A 17,789-nucleotide genomic window follows, 5' to 3' on the forward strand; every position below is an offset into this window, starting at 1 on the left:
GGGGAAGTAGCAGAGAAGAGACAACAGCCAAGAAAGGGTGGAGTTGTAAGCTGTTGTAATTCCCTGAATCAGTGCAAAACACACTTCAGAATGACCCGACCAGCTGAGCCAAGGAACAGGATGTGCACCCAGCAGTGCTGCAGAGGACTTGGCTGACAATTGCAGGGAGAGCAGCAACTCCCGACCCGTCCATCCTGCCACTGTGCCAAGGGCAGCTGTGGCTTTCTGCAGCTCCCTCAGAGCCCTGGGCATAGACCAGCAGTTCATGTTGCATACGTAATTTCTACTCATCCTCTAAGGCCTGGAGAGTAAATGGCATTTTCTCCATTTACTGAGGGAAAGAGTAAAGCATTGGTACTCAGGGGAATGTCCTTAAGGTTATTCAACTCACCAGTGGCACAACTCAGGTTTCCTTTATGCCACGATCATTTATTCAGATCTGCTTCATGCTGGGAAGTGGGATGTAGAGATCCTGATATCTGCCTCCTGTTAAGGAAGCTCACTGTCTAGGAGAGGGGCGAGGGAAACACATGACCTCCTGGGGCAAGTGCCATTGTATTGGTCCAGCTGACCAGGCCTCATTTCCCCTGGGCCTGGGCACCATCTGCTGGAAAGGAAGGACCCTGGGAGACTCCAACCTTATAGACCTCCAGCAACCATTCTGAACCTCCTAACCCACACTGGAGGTCCGGGAGTGTCAGCTGATTCTCCGTAATAGTCATCTTTAATGGCTGGAGGTCTTTCCCCCCACAACTCACTGGTGGATTGAATGAAAAAAGTCTCCAAATTCTGCCACACATCCAAGCAGTTATTAGCAAATAGGCCCAGAAACTGTCATGACCTGTCACCTGTTCAGTGGGCCCAGTGAAGCCCCAGCTTGCTATCCTTGGCACCTTGTTGGATAGGTTTATTTAAGACAGAACCAATACTATTCTCACAGCTGAACTCAACTCACCTTGTCTTCAAAATCAAATGAACAAGAATCCTTCAGATCAGTGACCGATCACAGACCCATTTTGAATCAAGCCACAGCTCTAGGGCTGTTGGGTTCAGAAATCTGTCACAATCTCTTCCTGCCAGCATAGGAGTGACACCGCAATACATTTAACCAAGCCATGTGTTTTGAATGCTATGAATCTGACCAATAAATGTAAGCCTCTTTCCAGCATTCATTATGCTAATGAACAAAGCCCGGTGGTGGTGGTGGTGGTGGTATTAACTGGGGATAAAGAGTTGATGTATCTGTGACTTCTTCCTGGAGGTGGGGCTCCTGGACAGCAGCTTTTCCCTGCCACATGACCACTCCTAGAATGTGCTTTTCCATTAGGATCCTGCCCAGTTTAATATGAGGGCGTGGATTAAAACTGATTGCCACAGATGCAGCACATGATCTCCGCGGAAGGTTTTTGAATAAAGACCACGTGACACTCAGCAGTGCTGGAGAATCAGGCTCAAAACCCAAGTTCTCGGTGTGTTTGTGCTCCTGCAGCCTTGATCACAGGGGCAGTGACCCAGAATCAGGGGCTGGAGGCTGGTGTGTGTAGCAGGGTTATTCTAACTCAGTTATTGTGGAAGAAATGAACTGTTATCATTTATCAGGGAAGAGGAGGAACGATGCTTGCTTGTGTTCTGTGTACCTTCTTACGGTCATCAATATTCTATTAGGGAAATGTGGGGGAATAGAGTCAAGAGTCAGAAGTCTGATTAGGAAAACTAATGTGGGGCTAACCTTATGTGTGGGAGGACGACGTTCTGTGTTTATTCGGTGGGCTCTGAGTATCATTCATTGTTTTGTTTTCCCTCCTTTATCCTTGCATTTACTTAGGCACTGAATGCCAGTTCTGTGCCAAGAATTATGCCGGGGGAGTGGGAGATATAAAGAGGGGATTTACCGTGTATCCAAGAAGCTGGATAATAACCACCAGCCATGAGGGGAGAGAAAGAAGATCTCTGAGTACTGCAAACTCAAAGGAGGGGGGCGTGTGACCAGCTGGAGAGCTCAGGGAAGCCTTTCAGCAGGTGGTGATGCAGAACTTGATTCTTAAAGAATGAGTAGAGGTCAATCAAGTGAAAGAGAACAGGGTTCTAGGCAGAGAGAAAAATATGTGCAATGATGCAGAGGCCTGACAGCAAGCATTCAGTGTGACTGGGGAGGTGGGCACTTTAGAGACAGAGTAGAGGATAAGGCTCGTCAGCTATTATGAGCCAGATTGCAAGGAGCTGAATTCTGACATCTCTGTAGCTACTGCAGGACCAAAGGTAGGTTTGCCTTTCCGGATGAATACCTGGGGGCTGTGTCGCTGAGGGATGGGAGGAGGCCAAGTCAAGGCTGGGGTGGGGATCAGCTAAAGCCTAATGAAGTTAGGAGATGTGGTAAGGCCTGAGCTGAGAGGGAGGGTTCAGAGGAGAGGAAAGAGTAAAGAACAGTTTAGGAAGTAGTCTGAATGAATGCGCAGACCAACGGAGAGGGAGGAGCCAAGGACGACCTGAGAAGAAGGTGGCCCTATTAACTGATTTAGAAAGCAGGAGGAAGTGATTTTGGATGTAGAAATGGGAATGGGCAACATTCTTTCTTTTACCCCAGTATTCTCTATGTATCCTATGGAGACTTGGTAATCATATGAATTATGAAGACCACCAAGGGGTTATAAAACTTTCCTTGTGGTGATTGACAAGGGTGCTTCCCAGGACACAGTAATCTCTGTAGATGCTGGTCAAGTGACTTTCTGGACCTACCAAGGTGCTCTACGTACATGTGCCGAGTTTAGTTGAATTCCATTGGATTAAATTTTGTTGAAACAGGCAAAAACCAAGGATGAACTTAACACAGCATATTTCTCAGGCTGGCAGACCCAGGGCTCTGTTGCCTTGAGATGGACAGAGTATATAAGAAGGTCTGCTTCCTATCACAGTTCAGTACATTCTGGGCCAAAAAAAACAGTCTTAAACTGATGTGCACCTGCAGGAAGCACCCATTTGTCTCTGGGTGATAAAAGGGGCACCTATCATTTTTGACATTATGTAAAGCAGGGCACATATATGAACAAAAGTAAGAGTCCCAGAAAGACTCACCACCAGCTCACCCCAAGTCAGTCACTGAGACTGCTGAGAGGTCAATACCTTCCTCTTGGCATTTCCTAAGGAATACTGCTCTTAGGAAGGTGCAGGCATGGGGATGTGACCGAATTTGTATTTGTATTGAGGGACTATAACCGAAATGCCCCAAATTATTTCATAGTAAACTACACACACACACACACACACACACACACACACACACACGCATGCACACACACGCATGCACACACACACACGCATATATTATTTTTCCACAGGTTATTGGGGTAAGGCGGTGTTTGGTTACATGAATAAGTTCTTTAGTGGTGATTTGTGAGATTTTGGTGTACCCGTCACCTGAGCAGTATCCACTGCACCCTATTTATAGTGTTTTATCCGTTGCTCCCTCCCACCCTTTCCTCCAAGTCTCCAAAGTCCATTGTATTATTCTTATGCCTTTGCATGCTCATAGCTTGGCTCCCACATATCAGTGAGAACATATGATGTTTGGTTTTTCATCCTGAGTTATTTCACTTAGAATATTAGTCTCCAGTCTCATCCAGGTCACTGCGAATGTATTTCATGGTAAACTACTTAATGTGGTCATTGGCATCAGCCTTAGACTTGAGACCAATATAATACTCTAGAGGTAAATATTGTTTCTTTAACTTTTACAGGTTAAATAAGAATGGTAGTGCATGACCTAAAGTATTTTAAAAAGCTTATTTGTTTTACATCTGTATTACATATTACCTATATGAACATATAGGTTATATCTATAGTTGTATCTCTTCTATATACCTACATATAGTCTTTCTTTCTTTCTTTCTCTCAAGAATCAGTATATCGATAGATTCGAGTATAAAAAGATTTAAAAAAATAAATTATCTAATGTCCCTCATGACAAGTCTAAAGCCCCATAGCCTGACCTTTGAAATAATCAAATGATACTATCATGAGGAGAGAGTGAAAATGGAACACAGATTGAGCAGTGCCCAGTCACTGGATCTGTGTTGTTGCAGTAGGAGTATATGATAAGGTCTCCCCTGCAGTGTGGAAAACAAGTCCAGGAATTGCAGATCCAAGTCCACATCTCTCAGATGGCATAGGTGTTCACTTGCGCAAATTTTTATAAATAACTTTTACCTGCTAAAGAAGGGTATGACAGAATTTTGAGTGGCTGCTTTAGAGAGACATCCCAGCATTGCAAAGTCTGAGAAGTTCTAGCACCATTGTTTATTCCCATTTCAGAAGTAAAATCAGATGGAAGTGCAATGCAGTATTTTTGGCTCACCTCCATGTCCTAGAACATGGTCAGCCCTGGGGGGAACTTGTCACTTTGATGGCCAAGTTTTCCAGAGAGTTCAGTCCATACATCTTTAAACATAACACCTTTAACATTTTTGCCATGTCAGATGGACAGAATTCTGAAGTGCAGCCAGGTACTTCAAAAAGACATTTTGACCAATGAAGGACCACCTATGTAATGCTTATCCCATTAGACTATAATAGAGAATAAGACTATAAGATTAATCTATAAGATTATAATGGATGATAATAGAAACCTAATACATAGCACTTGCTACTGGCATTCTATATTAAGTAGGGGAAATGATTGCTATTCAGTAATGATGCTAGGACGTTTTGTTTTTAATATAAAAAATATGTAAATAAAAGTATAGAGACCATCTTTGCTTATGTAAGTGCACTCTATGATCACACAAAATTGCATTTCTCTGAACGTATTCTGGTTGTTAAGAGATGCATGGCTGTATATTATCCTCTCCTTAGTGTGGTGGTGAGGAAGGAGTATGGAATTTGAAGCCAAACAGACAAAGCTTAAATTCTTGCATTAACCTTTCTTGACTTCAATTCCTTTACCTGGAAATCGGGAACCTTACTTTACAGCACGCCTGTGAGTTTTAAATTAGGTACTAGATGGGGATTTTCATGCAAGCTTGTATAATACACCATTTGTTCTTGTTCTGTTTTGTTTTGTTTTAGGATTTTAGTAGTCTGACACCATGGTTTTTAGTTTCTGTCTTTAATGATAAGCGAAAAAGAGTGATGATGAAGGGGCTTTACTGGCCAAATTAGAAACAGAAACTAAGAACCCATGACTGTATTCTCTGTCTTAGATACCCCTGCTAGTGTTGGATAAATGGTAATAACTGTTTATCAATAACTAGCTCTTCATTAGAACAAATATCTAATGTATGCGGGGCTTAGAATCTAGATGATGGGCTGGTAGGTACAGCAAACCACCATGGCACATGTATACCTATGTAACAAACCTGCACATTTTGCACTTGTATCCTGGAACTTAAAGTAAAATAAAATTTAAATTTAAAAATGTAAAAAAAAATATAACCTCCTAATGATAATTTAAAGCAAAGTTTGATCATATCTTGACATCTCAAGCAATCAGCCAGCTCTTTCCTTTAGCGTGGGGCCTCTTTACCTCCAGACTCTGCTATCTGGGTTCTTTCCTCCACCTTCCATATCACGGGATATTGAAAGGAACTGAAGACTGAACGAAGGCAAAAGGGGCAGCACCAACCTTCAAGAGATGGTGTGGCAAGTCTAGTATCATCCAGAATGGCCTGCAGGGGAGAACAGTTTGCCAGAAGGGAAAATCTGATATTAGTAATCAATTGAGTCATGGCAGCTGCCAAGTGGCTGCCTATCAAATGTTGAGGACTGCGGAAGATTGTTTATGTACAGTATTTCCATTCTTGAAATTGCTGTCCACATTTACCAATGAGGCAAGAGTCTCTGAGGAGTTAAGTGATGTGGAAAACTCATAACCCTCAAATGTCCCAGGAGTTTTGCTTTCTTCAAGCCTATATCCAGTTCCTTAAATGACTCTCCTGAGTCATAGGTTCACAACCCCTCATGAAAGTAGTTCCTTTGGTGCCCTCAGCATGACACCTGACATCTGACCAACTTTGGTTTTGGGCCAGGGAGCTGGAATAGAGCTGCAAGAAGCTCCTGGGTTATACCTCGGGTAGGAAACAGAGTTTTCAGGCCTAGGAAGAGCCTGCATCAAGGGAAATGGGCTATTGCAGTAATGGTGGGTATGCAGTGATAGCACACTCAAACTCATAAAAATAAACATCTTCCTTTGCAGGTCTGACACCCCTAGAAGGAACTCAAGGCACCTTTGCCAATTTTCAGCAGGTTTATCTCTGGAAAGGTAAGCTCCACAGTGGAAGAGGGGGTTAGCAGGACACTGATTACATGAGATTGTCTGGCACCATCTCTCATTCACAGGCCACTTCATTTCCATAGAGAAATAGGTAGAGAGTCACTTTCCAAATGCATACTTTCTGTGGAACAGAAGGGCTCCAGCTCATCAGATAAGATGCCAAAGTCTAAAAGAAAAATAGCTACTGTGGAAACCCGAGAAAGGGTAGAGGGAGGAAGCACTAGGTTCCCATGAGATAAAGTTTGCTGACCGCAGGACACCCTTTTTCCCAGGAGGGGAGTTTGGAGCCATTGCAAAGCACAGGAGGCATTTCTCCAAGGGGACTCAGCCCCGTGTGCCTTTCTCCCTGAGGCTAAGGGACTGGGGACAGGACCTCAGGCAGGTAGTGCCCTGAATTCCTGCTCAGAGATAATGCTACTTGGGTGCGTGGGACAGAGTGGGGAGAAATGGAGTCCGACAACATGTGTGCTTGGCATTTCCCTTCTGCTTCTTTGTCCTCCTTAGAGTTTTCTGAATGTTGACCAAGTGACAACTCAGACCCAGGGAAAATGAACGGCATTTAGGAGAGAGATGAACTCTTGAAGGGTTCTAGCCTCAGGAGAGAGCAGATGGAGCAGTGGCCCATCACAGGTCATGGCCATATGTGCTGGGTGAGAGGCATAAGGAAAGGCCCCTGACCCCATATCACCCTCGTCCTGTCCCCTTAATCTTTCCTCACTGATCTTCAGTGTCCTGAGAGAGGATTGGTGACTTGTGCTGATAAACTGAAAGAGCAGGAAGGCATAGAGTTGGAGTGATGGGATGTGAATCCTGGTGCCATCAATCCTCACTTGTGTAACTGGGAGCCCGTGGACCAGCCTCTCATGCCCAGATTCCGCATGGCTGACATGCGACACAGATAGCACTGATCTTAGAGTTACCTGAGCAATAATGGAGGAATGCCTGAAAAGTGCTTAGAACAGTGCCGTACATACAATACCTGCTGAGTAATGTTGGGGGTGGGGCGGTGGTGACGAACAGGAAGAGAAGGAAGGCAAAAGAGGAGGAGGCAGAAGAGGAAAAAAGAAAAGGAAGGTGTTTGCCATCATTTTCGTGTTAAAGAGGTAAAATAAGATTATGTACTACTTTTCTCATTTAGTTATACCTATAAGGTAGGTCTAAAGAGGGGGTGATATTTTATTCATTTTCCAGGCAAGAAAAATGAGACTTGGAGAGGGTACGTGAAATGCCCATGGGATACCTGGGAGGTCCTGAGGTTGAAACCAGACACTGGTAGTATGTCCCAAGTCCAGCACTTCCTAGTTATCAGACATTGCTGATAAAGTGTTAACTGATGAAAGTTGAAGGACATACATTTGTCTAGGACATTTGCTGCACTATAGGGAAGTGCCTTGAGACCTGCCCAATACCTGCATCACCATAGGCCCTCACTTTCATGGAAGACCTATTCCTGACTTGGACATTTGGTTAAATTTTTAAAATTTCTAAATCATTTACTGGCCACTTGAGTGGTCTGGGATAAACTGTTCTGCCTCTCTAAGTCTCAGTTTTTATGGAAATCTTGTTCTCTGCCTATATAGGATGTTATAAACAGCAATATTTATGAGCATATATTGTTAACTCAAAAGGGCTTTGCATATGTTAATAATTTCAATATCACAGACAATGGTTGTTCTGTCATTGAGAGGTTGGATGATGTTCCACATAAAACAAAAGACTGCGGATCTACACGTCAGGACATCTGTTCCAGATTTTATCGCAGGCACCTGGCTTTAGGCCCTGAGAATTTCTCACATTGCTGTTACCATTTGGTTGACCAGTGGAATACTACCCGTTCTTCCCAACATTGAAACAACTCTTTTTTTTTTCCTCCTAGATTCTGACATGGGGTCTCGGCCTGAGTCTGTGGGATGCAGAAAAGGCACAGTGCCGAGGCCAACATCTCTAACAGAAACAGGTACCAACCCCAGAACCTTCTTACACACTTGGGTATCTGAATGCAGAGACAAAATGTGTGCACCAGGAGTTTAATCAATGAGCGGACCTATTGACATCGCTCTACTCTGTATCCATGGACCCCCCTTTAATCTTCTGACCCAGTTATCCAGCTTACAAATATGGAACACTCCTCAGATGAGCATTTGGCACAGAAACTAAGGCAAAACCATTGCAAATTCATCACTGTTGCAGGAAAGGAAGGCAACCATAATAACCTTGAAAAAAAAAGAAACAGAGCAAGGTTCACCTGACTGTGCCAGCTTCACTTATGTCAACCCTGAAGAGTATAAGCAAAGTGTAAATATTCTGAAATTGTTTAATGAATGAGATGTCTGTGAGAATCTTTTGCGTGTCGCGGCATACAGTGAGAGCTATTATTCCAAACACAAATGGGAATAGTACGTATGTACTATCTGGGACTTCTCTACCTCGAGAGTGTCTGATTATTATTACTGAGGTGGAGCAAAAAACTCAGAGAGGGAGGGAGACCAGCTGCTCAATACAGGCTCAGCAAGGACCAGGAGACAAGACATCGCCTGAGGTCTGTGGTGTGTGTGCGCGCGCGCGTGTGTGCACATGTGTGTATTTGCATGCATGCACACACTGTAGGAAGAGGAGTAGGAGCAGAAGGAAAGAAGGAAGTGGAAGGGAAGAAGAAGAGGGATAGCCAGAGCAGACTGCTGGCGTAGGAAGACAACATGGTGCAAGGGAAAAACCATCACATTACAGAGCAGATACTCGACCCCGAACCACATTTCTGCCATTGAATGCATGCCTTACTGCACAGCCATGGGGAATTTGCTTCCCCGCTAAAAGCCTTGGATTCTTGTGTAAAATAATCTTGTCTACCTCTTATCCTAATTGATAACAAACACTTGGCACAGTGCCTGGTTCTTAACATACCAAAAACTGCCCAGCACTCTGCCCTCCCCTCTTTGATCGGGCATCGTGTTTGCACTTGGCAGTGCCTTTGAAAGGTAGCCACACAGCTGTGACAATGTAAATGTGTGTGGGTTAGTGGCACTTGAGAAGGTTCTGACAAATCCATCATCACACACTGCCTCAGGGCAGCGTCTGCCAAACTCTCACATGATTCACACAGGACGTTCCCCATCCTCTCCCCTAGAAGGGGAGCTTGGCCCCCACTGGAGACCTTCTAGGGAGTCAGGGTGAATAGACAAGGCTCAGCTCAGTTTTCCCTTTCTCAGTTGATGGCATTCCTGGGCTCAAGGAGATAAACTGCCTGGAGAAGAAATCGCATTGAGTCCAGGCCGGGTGGCGTCTCCATGTGCTCGTTTACTTGGATGGTACTTCTCAGTGTTCATGGGAATGGCCTCTCTGATTCAGAGGACAGTGAGGAATCTTCCCCTTTGTGTATCAGGTTACTGCCATTCGTCTGAATGTTTGAGACAAACTCAGGAAGCCAATGAGAGTGGTTGGTCTCCTTGCTTTTAAGGATGGTGCAGTCTTAAAAGAAGTAGGAAATGGCTTTATGTAATACAGCATGTAAACCAGGCATAAGATGAAGGGGCTTCAGTATTCATTCTTTCATCCAACAGACATTTTTGAGCACATGCGGCCATGGCCTTGAACATTCATAGACTAGTGAGAATTCCACGTGCCAGCCACTGCGTGACAATGTGGCAAGGGGTGCAATGTGGACAGGTGTCAGGTGCAGTGAGAATGCAGGAGAAGGAATGATAGCAGCCTGCAGGGGCCAGGAAAGGTTTCTCAGAGGAGGCCAGAAGGAGCTGCCAGACACTCCCAGGTACACCTGAGAAACGGTGTTACAGGTAAGGGGAACACCAGTGCCAAGGCTCCAGGAGCAGGTGTGCATTCAGGCCTGCTGCCTTGGTTCTCTTCTCTTACGCTGCCATCTTGAGGGGCAACCTGTGATCTCCCTGAGCTTCTACTTTGTGCTAGTCATGGTTCGATGGGGAGACAGGCATGGGGACTGGCCATTACACAATCACATGAGATGAGGGCTGGGGTGGTAACATGGTCTCTGGGGCCTCTGCTGGCATCAAACTTCTGACCTTGCCAAATGCTTGTGAAGTCTTTATCCTGACTGTGGTTCTTTCTAGTAAAGAAGCTCAGTCTTTTTGATCCAGATTTATGGAGTGTGGAAAGTGGCTGCTGACAGGTACTGACAAGGAGAGTGCAGTGCTCAAGTCCACACCAAAGTGGAGGTGTATATGGGATATAGTGCCTCTTATACAGAGCCCTGAATGGATGGACATGGCAAACATTCCCCAGCTCATCTTCCTGGTATACCTCATGCCACCATTGTATGTCCCCCTGGAAGACAGAGGCCTCCAAGGATACAGAGCTATCCCCAGGGCCAAGGGCCTGGATGTCAGGGCCCTTGGCCCTGTTGAACCTCTTTATAGAGCCACAGGACATCAGAGCAGGAGGGAGCAAAGCTGATCCTTGAAACATGAGTTGCACTAAGCTGGGTGGGGGAGGAGGGTGTAACGGAGCTTGAGCCAACAGAGGGAAGTGCATGAGCAATTGCACAGGGACTGCAAACAGTGTGGTGATGAGCTAGAATTAGCAGGACTGTTGTGCTGCTGGAGTGCAAATCCAAACAATCCGAGGTGAGGCTCAAAATGCAGGTAGAGCCCAGATTAAGAAAAGAACTTGGACTTCTGTTCTGTAGGCAGTGGAGGCCCCAGGAAAAGCTGGGGTTGTGGCATGTGAATACCTGAAGAAAGACTCAGGGAATGGTTGAGCTAGAACGTTCAAGTTTGGGTTAAGCAGAGCTGAAAGCTGTCTTTATAGACACAGACTACCATTTGAGAGAGAGGCTGGACTTCCTTGTTGCTTCAGAAGACAGAAAGAGGATCAGTGGTTCAAAGTTACAGAAAGAGAACTTAACTATACAACTTACTAATGATGGAGTGAGCTGCTGTGGTCAGTACAATGATGTCATGACAAGCCACAGAGGCATTAGCCAGAAGTCTCAAGGGGAAAACTTCTGCATTAGGTGAAAAGGTGGACCAGATAACTTCCAAGACTTTATCCAAACCTAGATTCTAAGATTTTTCCATCCCATAATTTTTAGGACTTCCTGGGGCCTTCTGAACTATTCCTATCTGATCAGACTCCCAGCTCTGTCTACTGACTTCAATCCTGCACTGGTTTCACACAGCATAAAAATTCTCTCTCTCTCTCTCTCTCTCTCCCCTCCTCGGTGTGTGTGTGTGTGTGTGTGTGTGTGTGTGTGTGTGTGTGTGTGTGTGTGTGTATGTGTGTGTGTTCGTGTATGTGTTTCTTGTGTTTTTCTCATATTCACTATGGAGATAAATGTAAAGGAAGTTGACTCTCTGCTTCTTTTTCAGGCTTGACAACAGAACTTTTCTCCCCTGTGGACCTTGACCAGGTCATTGTCAATGAAAATCGATCACTGCCCAGCCAGAAGCACTGGCTTTTCAAGCACCTGTTTTCAGCCCAGCAGGCAAATCTGTGGTGCCTTTCTCGTAAGTATCCCTAAAACTCGTCCTTCTTCTTCCAGACACTCTAGTCAGGCATCACAGGCCTAGTCTGGCAACTCCTGAGAAACAGATAAGGTCAAATTTTGTGTCATAACTTAGGGATCACTGTAGTCTTAGTACCATGGATGATATAAAAGAAAGATAACACATAACCCCTATCTCCAAGAAGGTTACAGTGTAGTTAATCTCTACTCTGCTCCGAGAACCTATCTTCATCCACCTGTCTCTCCGTCCATCCATCCATCCATCCATCCATGTATCCATTCATCTATTTGGCAGTTATTAAGTATGCATTATGTTCAAAACTTTGTATTTAATTTTAGAGATGAAAGCGAACACCCAAAATGAATCAAATCAACCATGTTTCTTACCCTTGGGGAGCTCATATATACCAGGGCATAGGCTGACATGGGCACAGGTGCAGGGAGACCATTCATAAAGTTCATAGTTTTTAACAGTCCCATGGCCTCTGTCTGCAGATCCTGACTCCCTCTGAGATGGCCATGGGTGGATCCACTGGAATGTTACTATTTTCCCTCTTGTATTGCTGAGTTTGAGATTTGCCCCTTATGCCTTTGACTCTACCTTTATTCAGGAGCACACAGCCCCCTCCACAACTAGCAGAACCCCAGCGTTTTTGCATGGGCCTTCCAGACTGGATGATCATGACAATCTCAGGCCTCTGCCGTAACTAGGAGGGATCTCTATCAGGCATTTCCTACCCCCGCCCCCAGAGAATCCTGTAGATCCCGCAGTATGTAAAAACACACTGCTCTCTTGCCTGTAGGTTGTGTGCAGGGACACTCTTTCTGTCAGCTCGCAGAGATAATAACAGACAGTGGTTCCATGTACTTCACCTGCACCCTCTACCCAGAGGTGCAGGAGTGTAATGACATCATGGAGTCCAGTCCCCAGGGCTGCAGATTGATCCTGCCTCAGAGGCCAATGGCCCTGTTCCGGAAGAAAGGTGAGCACTTGGAGGAATCTGCATAAACTGTATTTCCGATGTGCTGCTGACTCTGTGGTTTTAGAAATATCCAGATTAGTTTCTTCTTTAAAAACTGTTTTCTTTATACTTTTATTGGTTTCAAGAAGATGGGAAATTGGATCCAAACTTTCAGGGTTAGAATCAATAAACCACTGCGTGATTGTCTCAGTTTAAACAAAAAATATGAAAAAGGTTATTTGGGGGCAGTTTTTCAATGCAGAAGTGGGCTTTTTTAAATAAAAATGAAACAAAAATGTTTATTTACACTTAAAACTAATTTCTTCTTGTTTTAAAAGTAAAGTTGTCCATGTTCCTTGTAGAGATCTGAAGCCAGTCAGAACTGCATCAAACTGACTTTAGAAAATAATCCTCTCTCCTAAGAGAGCTGCCTTTACTGCATGTATCAGATTTCCATTTGGCTGTATATTACAGAGAATGTCAGCAACAGTGACTTTTCTCTCCCAGGCCATTAATGATGCCATACTTTTGGAGATTTTTTTTAACCCCATACAGTCTGTTTTCTCCAGATGTTGTCACCCTTCATTTACTGTTCTATCTTGTTTGTTGGAGGCCTTTCTCTGATGTCCAGTGACTCTTATTTTTCCACTTGAATGTCAAAGGGGTCCACAAGATGACTGTGTAGCCCCAAATGTGTGATGGGAGCTTGTTGACTCTAGGTTTCTGTGAGGGATAATCCAGTTGAGCTGCCCTTTGGAGAATTCCTAACGCCGGTATTTTTAGGTTCCTCCTTCAGAGGAGTTTCAACGTCTGCCCTTGGTGTATGAGCCTGGCTGCTGGTGGTTTTGGTACCAAATACATTTGGAAAATGGAGGTGGGGAACATCTTAATATTCATTATGCAGGCTGACTTGAAAGAATCTCCTGCTTCCAGTGAAGTGCTTATGCCACGGACTGTACCTGATGTGCCTGAGAGACCCTCTCTTCTGTCCTCTTGAGAAAATGAACCTTCTACCTTCTTCCATGGTGGGGAGGGGGCTGTTGTTGGCTGCGGAGAGCAGAGGAGAACATCCAGAGACCTAATAACTTCTTAAAGAGACTTCAGCCAGTACTTCAGTTTGGGCCACCTTCACCCCCAGGGCTACCGTACTTATACCTTGTGGGATTCCGGAGGGCAGACTGCATTGCTTCTTGGTTCTTACCGCAGGGAAGTTGAGTCGTTTTCTTACGTCTATTAAACCCATTTTTATTCCTCATATTTTCTAGCTTCCAACATTTTGTTGCTGTGTCCCACTTTTTTAAAAAAAAAATCTCTGTCCATGTGGACTTACCATCATTTTAGTGAAATTCGGGATAGGAACTGACAGTTAATATGAATTTAATATGTCATCTTTAATTGGAAACTTTCAGTCTGGGTTTTACTCATTCATCCTCATATTTTCCTGACTACAGCAAGTCGCTAAGTAATATATTTTCTTTCTTCCTTTATGAAGTTATACTGGAAGATAAAGTGAAGAACTTTTACACTCGCCTGCCGTTCCAAAAACTGATGGGGCTATCCATTAGAAATAAAGTGCCCATGTCTGAAAAATCTATTTCTACCGGGTAAGCTACTTGTGTCTCACTCCTAACGTTTATTATTAATAATACTTCTCTAAAGAAGATGACACAATCACAGTTAGAAACAGAAGCAAAACCCAGGGCTAAGGGGGTAAGAGGTAATGAGGAGGTAACTGTATCTGAAAACCTTAGCTCAGGTATGCTACTGATAAGTAAACACAGTATTTAGCCTTGAACTAGCAGGTGGATGATGAAAAAGCCACTGCGCTACGTCTTATTATTTAATGTAAATTATCAAGTTTGGTAATAAGCTTGATTCTCAGAACCTCACATTGTAGTACTCAGAATCTGGAGGGCAAATAGAAATTTTAATAGACTCATAGGCATATAAGTAATTTATTATTTTTAAAATTTATTTTACTATTGATTTATTTGCTTAGTCATTATTTAGTTGCTTTAATTGAAGATGATGTCTCTCTTAGTATTGTTTGTGGACCTTACCCATTAGAATCACCTGGAGAGCTGAATGTGAATTCTAATGGGTGAGATCCACAGATCTGCATTCTTGGGTACTGTTTATAAACTGCATCCTTGGGGCCTATTTCGAACCTGCTGAATCAGCATTTCCTGGGATGGGGTCTAAGAATCCGAACTTTTGGAAGCTTCCCCTGGTAATTCTTTTATACTTGAAACTTCATTCATTCATTCATGAACCATTGATCTATGAAGTACTCTTGAGTTATGAAACTAAATCATGTTGCTGGTGCTTAAGGTCTACTTTTGAAAATGGGGGTAAAAAGGTGAGGCAGGCTAGTCTGTCTTGAGATTCATCTGGACACGACTGTGCTGATGGGAAGGGTGGATGAAAGGAGGGTTGGAACCAGGGATCAGCCTGACCATGGAGCTGAGATGGGAACTACGGGAGCAGATTGTGCATCTGGACTCAGGGAAATGTAATTGGTGGAGAAAATGCATGGTCCAGACTAGATCTTAGAAATGATCTTCCAACATAGGAAAAGGAAACGGTAAGTGGGCATGTTGGCAGATAACTAGGAGATGGAAAGGCAGAGAGGTGACTTGCAGGCATTAGGACACAGATGCTGCCAACAGTGGAGATGCTGCCCAGCAGATAAAAGCATCACCACTGGGATGCGACTTGGGTTCAGGGAAGGAGAACGGCAATCACAAGGCAGGACCCCCACACCAAGAAAGGACAAAGGATTTGAGAAAGCTCTCAGGATTCAACAAAGAGTGGTCAGACAGGAGCATGTGAACTTGGAACTGAGCCCAGGAACGTTGGTTTGAAGCCATTAAGTCCCTCCTGCCATGACTGGCCCTAGAAGCTGAGGGTGGGGACTAGTAGCTACACTGAATGGATAAGAAGGTTAGTCTTGAGAGAGTCTGGCTGGATGGGCTGAGCCAGAAAACAGAAATGCATTGGTAGAGTGTGATTATCCACATTGCACGGTGATTAAGAGGGGAAGCAAAGGGGAGCGTAGGCTCAGCTCCTGCTGCTTCAGCAGGCCTCTGGCTGGGTCACCCTGATTGTAAGCCCATGAACTCTCCTCTTTCTAGAAATGCCTTCTCCATTATTTCTTAATTTTCCCAGAGTCCAAAGCTGAGACTTTCTGCTTACATAAAAGGATTGAAGAAGTACATTTAGGATCCTGAGTTAGCTTGATTGGAGCCTGCCACATTCTAGGCACAGAATATAGGTGTGATGAATGAATGGGTGAATAAATGACCAATGGCAGGACAATATTCCTGAGAGGAGTAGAATTTTGTTTTCAGAATGAACCTCAAAGCTAAGAAACCACTCATGCACATAGACCAAAGCACCCCCAGTTTAAGCAGTCATAAAAAAGCTCATCCCCAAAAGCAAGAATGACTACAATCAGCCCACCCCGTAGGTCCTGGGCCACCAATGAAAGCCTTCAGTCCTTCTCTTTCTCATCCCATGCCAGGTTCTTTGAATGTGAACGATTGTGTGATATGGACCCATGCTGCACTGGCTTTGGATTTCTTAATGTTTCCCAATTAAAAGGTAATAATGGTAATAACTCCCTCTCCCCTGTGCACAGCACTCTGCAGTTTAGAAAACACAGTCACATCTATGCGCTTATCAAATCCTCAGCATCTCCTCTAGGTGAGTAGAGAGAAGTAATCCTCGTTCACAGATAAGGAAGTGGGGGGTGGAGAGGGTAACTGGCTAATAAATGTGGTAGCTGAGACATGGCTCCTAGTCCCGTGATCATCACTTTACCTGTGCAGTTCTGCCTGGCCAAATTTCTTTCTTCCACTCTTGGCTCAGCTATCTTTTGTTCATCTTTCAGTGCTTGGTTCAGGCAGCTTGACAAACTTTGGGTCCATTTGTAGGATATGTATTTAAAGCTTGGTTCATTCCCTTACTAGTGTGTGATTCTGGAAAAGTCACTTAATCTCTCTGAGCCCCAATTTCCTCATTTGTATATAAGGCTGCCAAAGCTACCTTCCTCTTAAGGTTATGTGAGGATCAACTGAAGTGATACCAACAGAGACCTAGCACAGCCCTGGGTACATGATAACTGCCTGATAAGTATTAGCCACCTCTATCCTTTTGCTTTTAGATCAGAGGTTCCTTGATTTCAGGTACCTGGTTTTTCAGCAGTGGCCGAGATAGTATCTGAAATATAGTGATGTATCCCAAATATCTGCTGAACAATGCATTTGCAGAATTTTTCTCATTCGTTAGATTCTTCCATTGTACTCATTTTCCTGATCCTGCTTTTTTTTTCCCCCTAGGAGGAGAGGTGACATGCCTCACTCTGAACAGCTTGGGACTTCAGATGTGCAGTGAAGAGAATGGAGGAGCATGGCGCATTTTGGACTGTGGCTCTCCTGACATTGAAGTCCATACTTATCCCTTTGGATGGTACCAGAAGCCCAGTAAGTAGCTTTCCCTTGACAGCTATGTGAGCATCTTTGGTTAACTATTTCCCAGCCATGCATTACACAATGTTCTTGGATTGGTGAGTAGATTAGTCAAGATTCACTGGGTTCAAGCAACAGAAATGGATTCTGTTTAACTTAAGCAGACAAGAAACTTATTGGAAGTCTGCTCATTGACTCAAAGGAAGGATGTGCAACTAGGTCTCAGTAAAGATGGAAGTGGACCATTTCCATGGACGTATGTAGCAAGAACAAATGGACAACTTATTCAGTGTGCCATGATCATTGTTAATTTGCTTCATAGGGTTTAGTGGTTATATTCAACCTTTAAATTCAAGGGGGAGAGTTTGATCCCACCTGGGCTTAGTCAGCACACTGCCAGAGGGAGAGTGGGGCAGCTTGACAGTCCCAACAAGACTGTATGCACTAGGGTAGGGGATATTCCTCAAAGAATAGTGAAGGCACTGTTGCTGGACAAGCAAAATCAATAGAAGTAGACTCTGGCACATTCCCTTGGTTTTCTTACCTTGACAATCAAGGCAGTGTAGCACATGGTAGTCCAGTGGAGGAAAACAGGGACAACCTATGTGTATTTGACA

General features: G+C 44.2%; 1 protein-coding gene across 4 annotated transcripts in view; it reads left to right on the plus strand.

Annotated features, from left to right (window-relative positions):
- Nucleotides 1-17,789, plus strand: part of TG (thyroglobulin) — a 272,807-nt gene that overhangs the window by 90,023 nt on the left and 164,995 nt on the right. For all 4 annotated transcript variants that reach the window (XM_032253958.1, XM_032253934.1, XM_032253944.1 and 1 more), the window contains 7 exons: nt 6,188-6,253; nt 8,142-8,222; nt 11,605-11,742; nt 12,545-12,724; nt 14,196-14,307; nt 16,227-16,306; nt 17,044-17,187. In XM_032253958.1, coding sequence (XP_032109849.1) covers nt 6,188-6,253; nt 8,142-8,222; nt 11,605-11,742; nt 12,545-12,724; nt 14,196-14,307; nt 16,227-16,306; nt 17,044-17,187 — 801 coding nt within the window. The remainder of the gene's footprint in view (nt 1-6,187; nt 6,254-8,141; nt 8,223-11,604; nt 11,743-12,544; nt 12,725-14,195; nt 14,308-16,226; nt 16,307-17,043; nt 17,188-17,789) is intronic.

This window comes from Sapajus apella, unplaced genomic scaffold, assembly GCF_009761245.1.
Source record: "Sapajus apella isolate SASKATOON/1434 unplaced genomic scaffold, GSC_monkey_1.0 scaffold3, whole genome shotgun sequence".
Taxonomy (NCBI): Eukaryota; Metazoa; Chordata; class Mammalia; order Primates; family Cebidae; genus Sapajus; species Sapajus apella.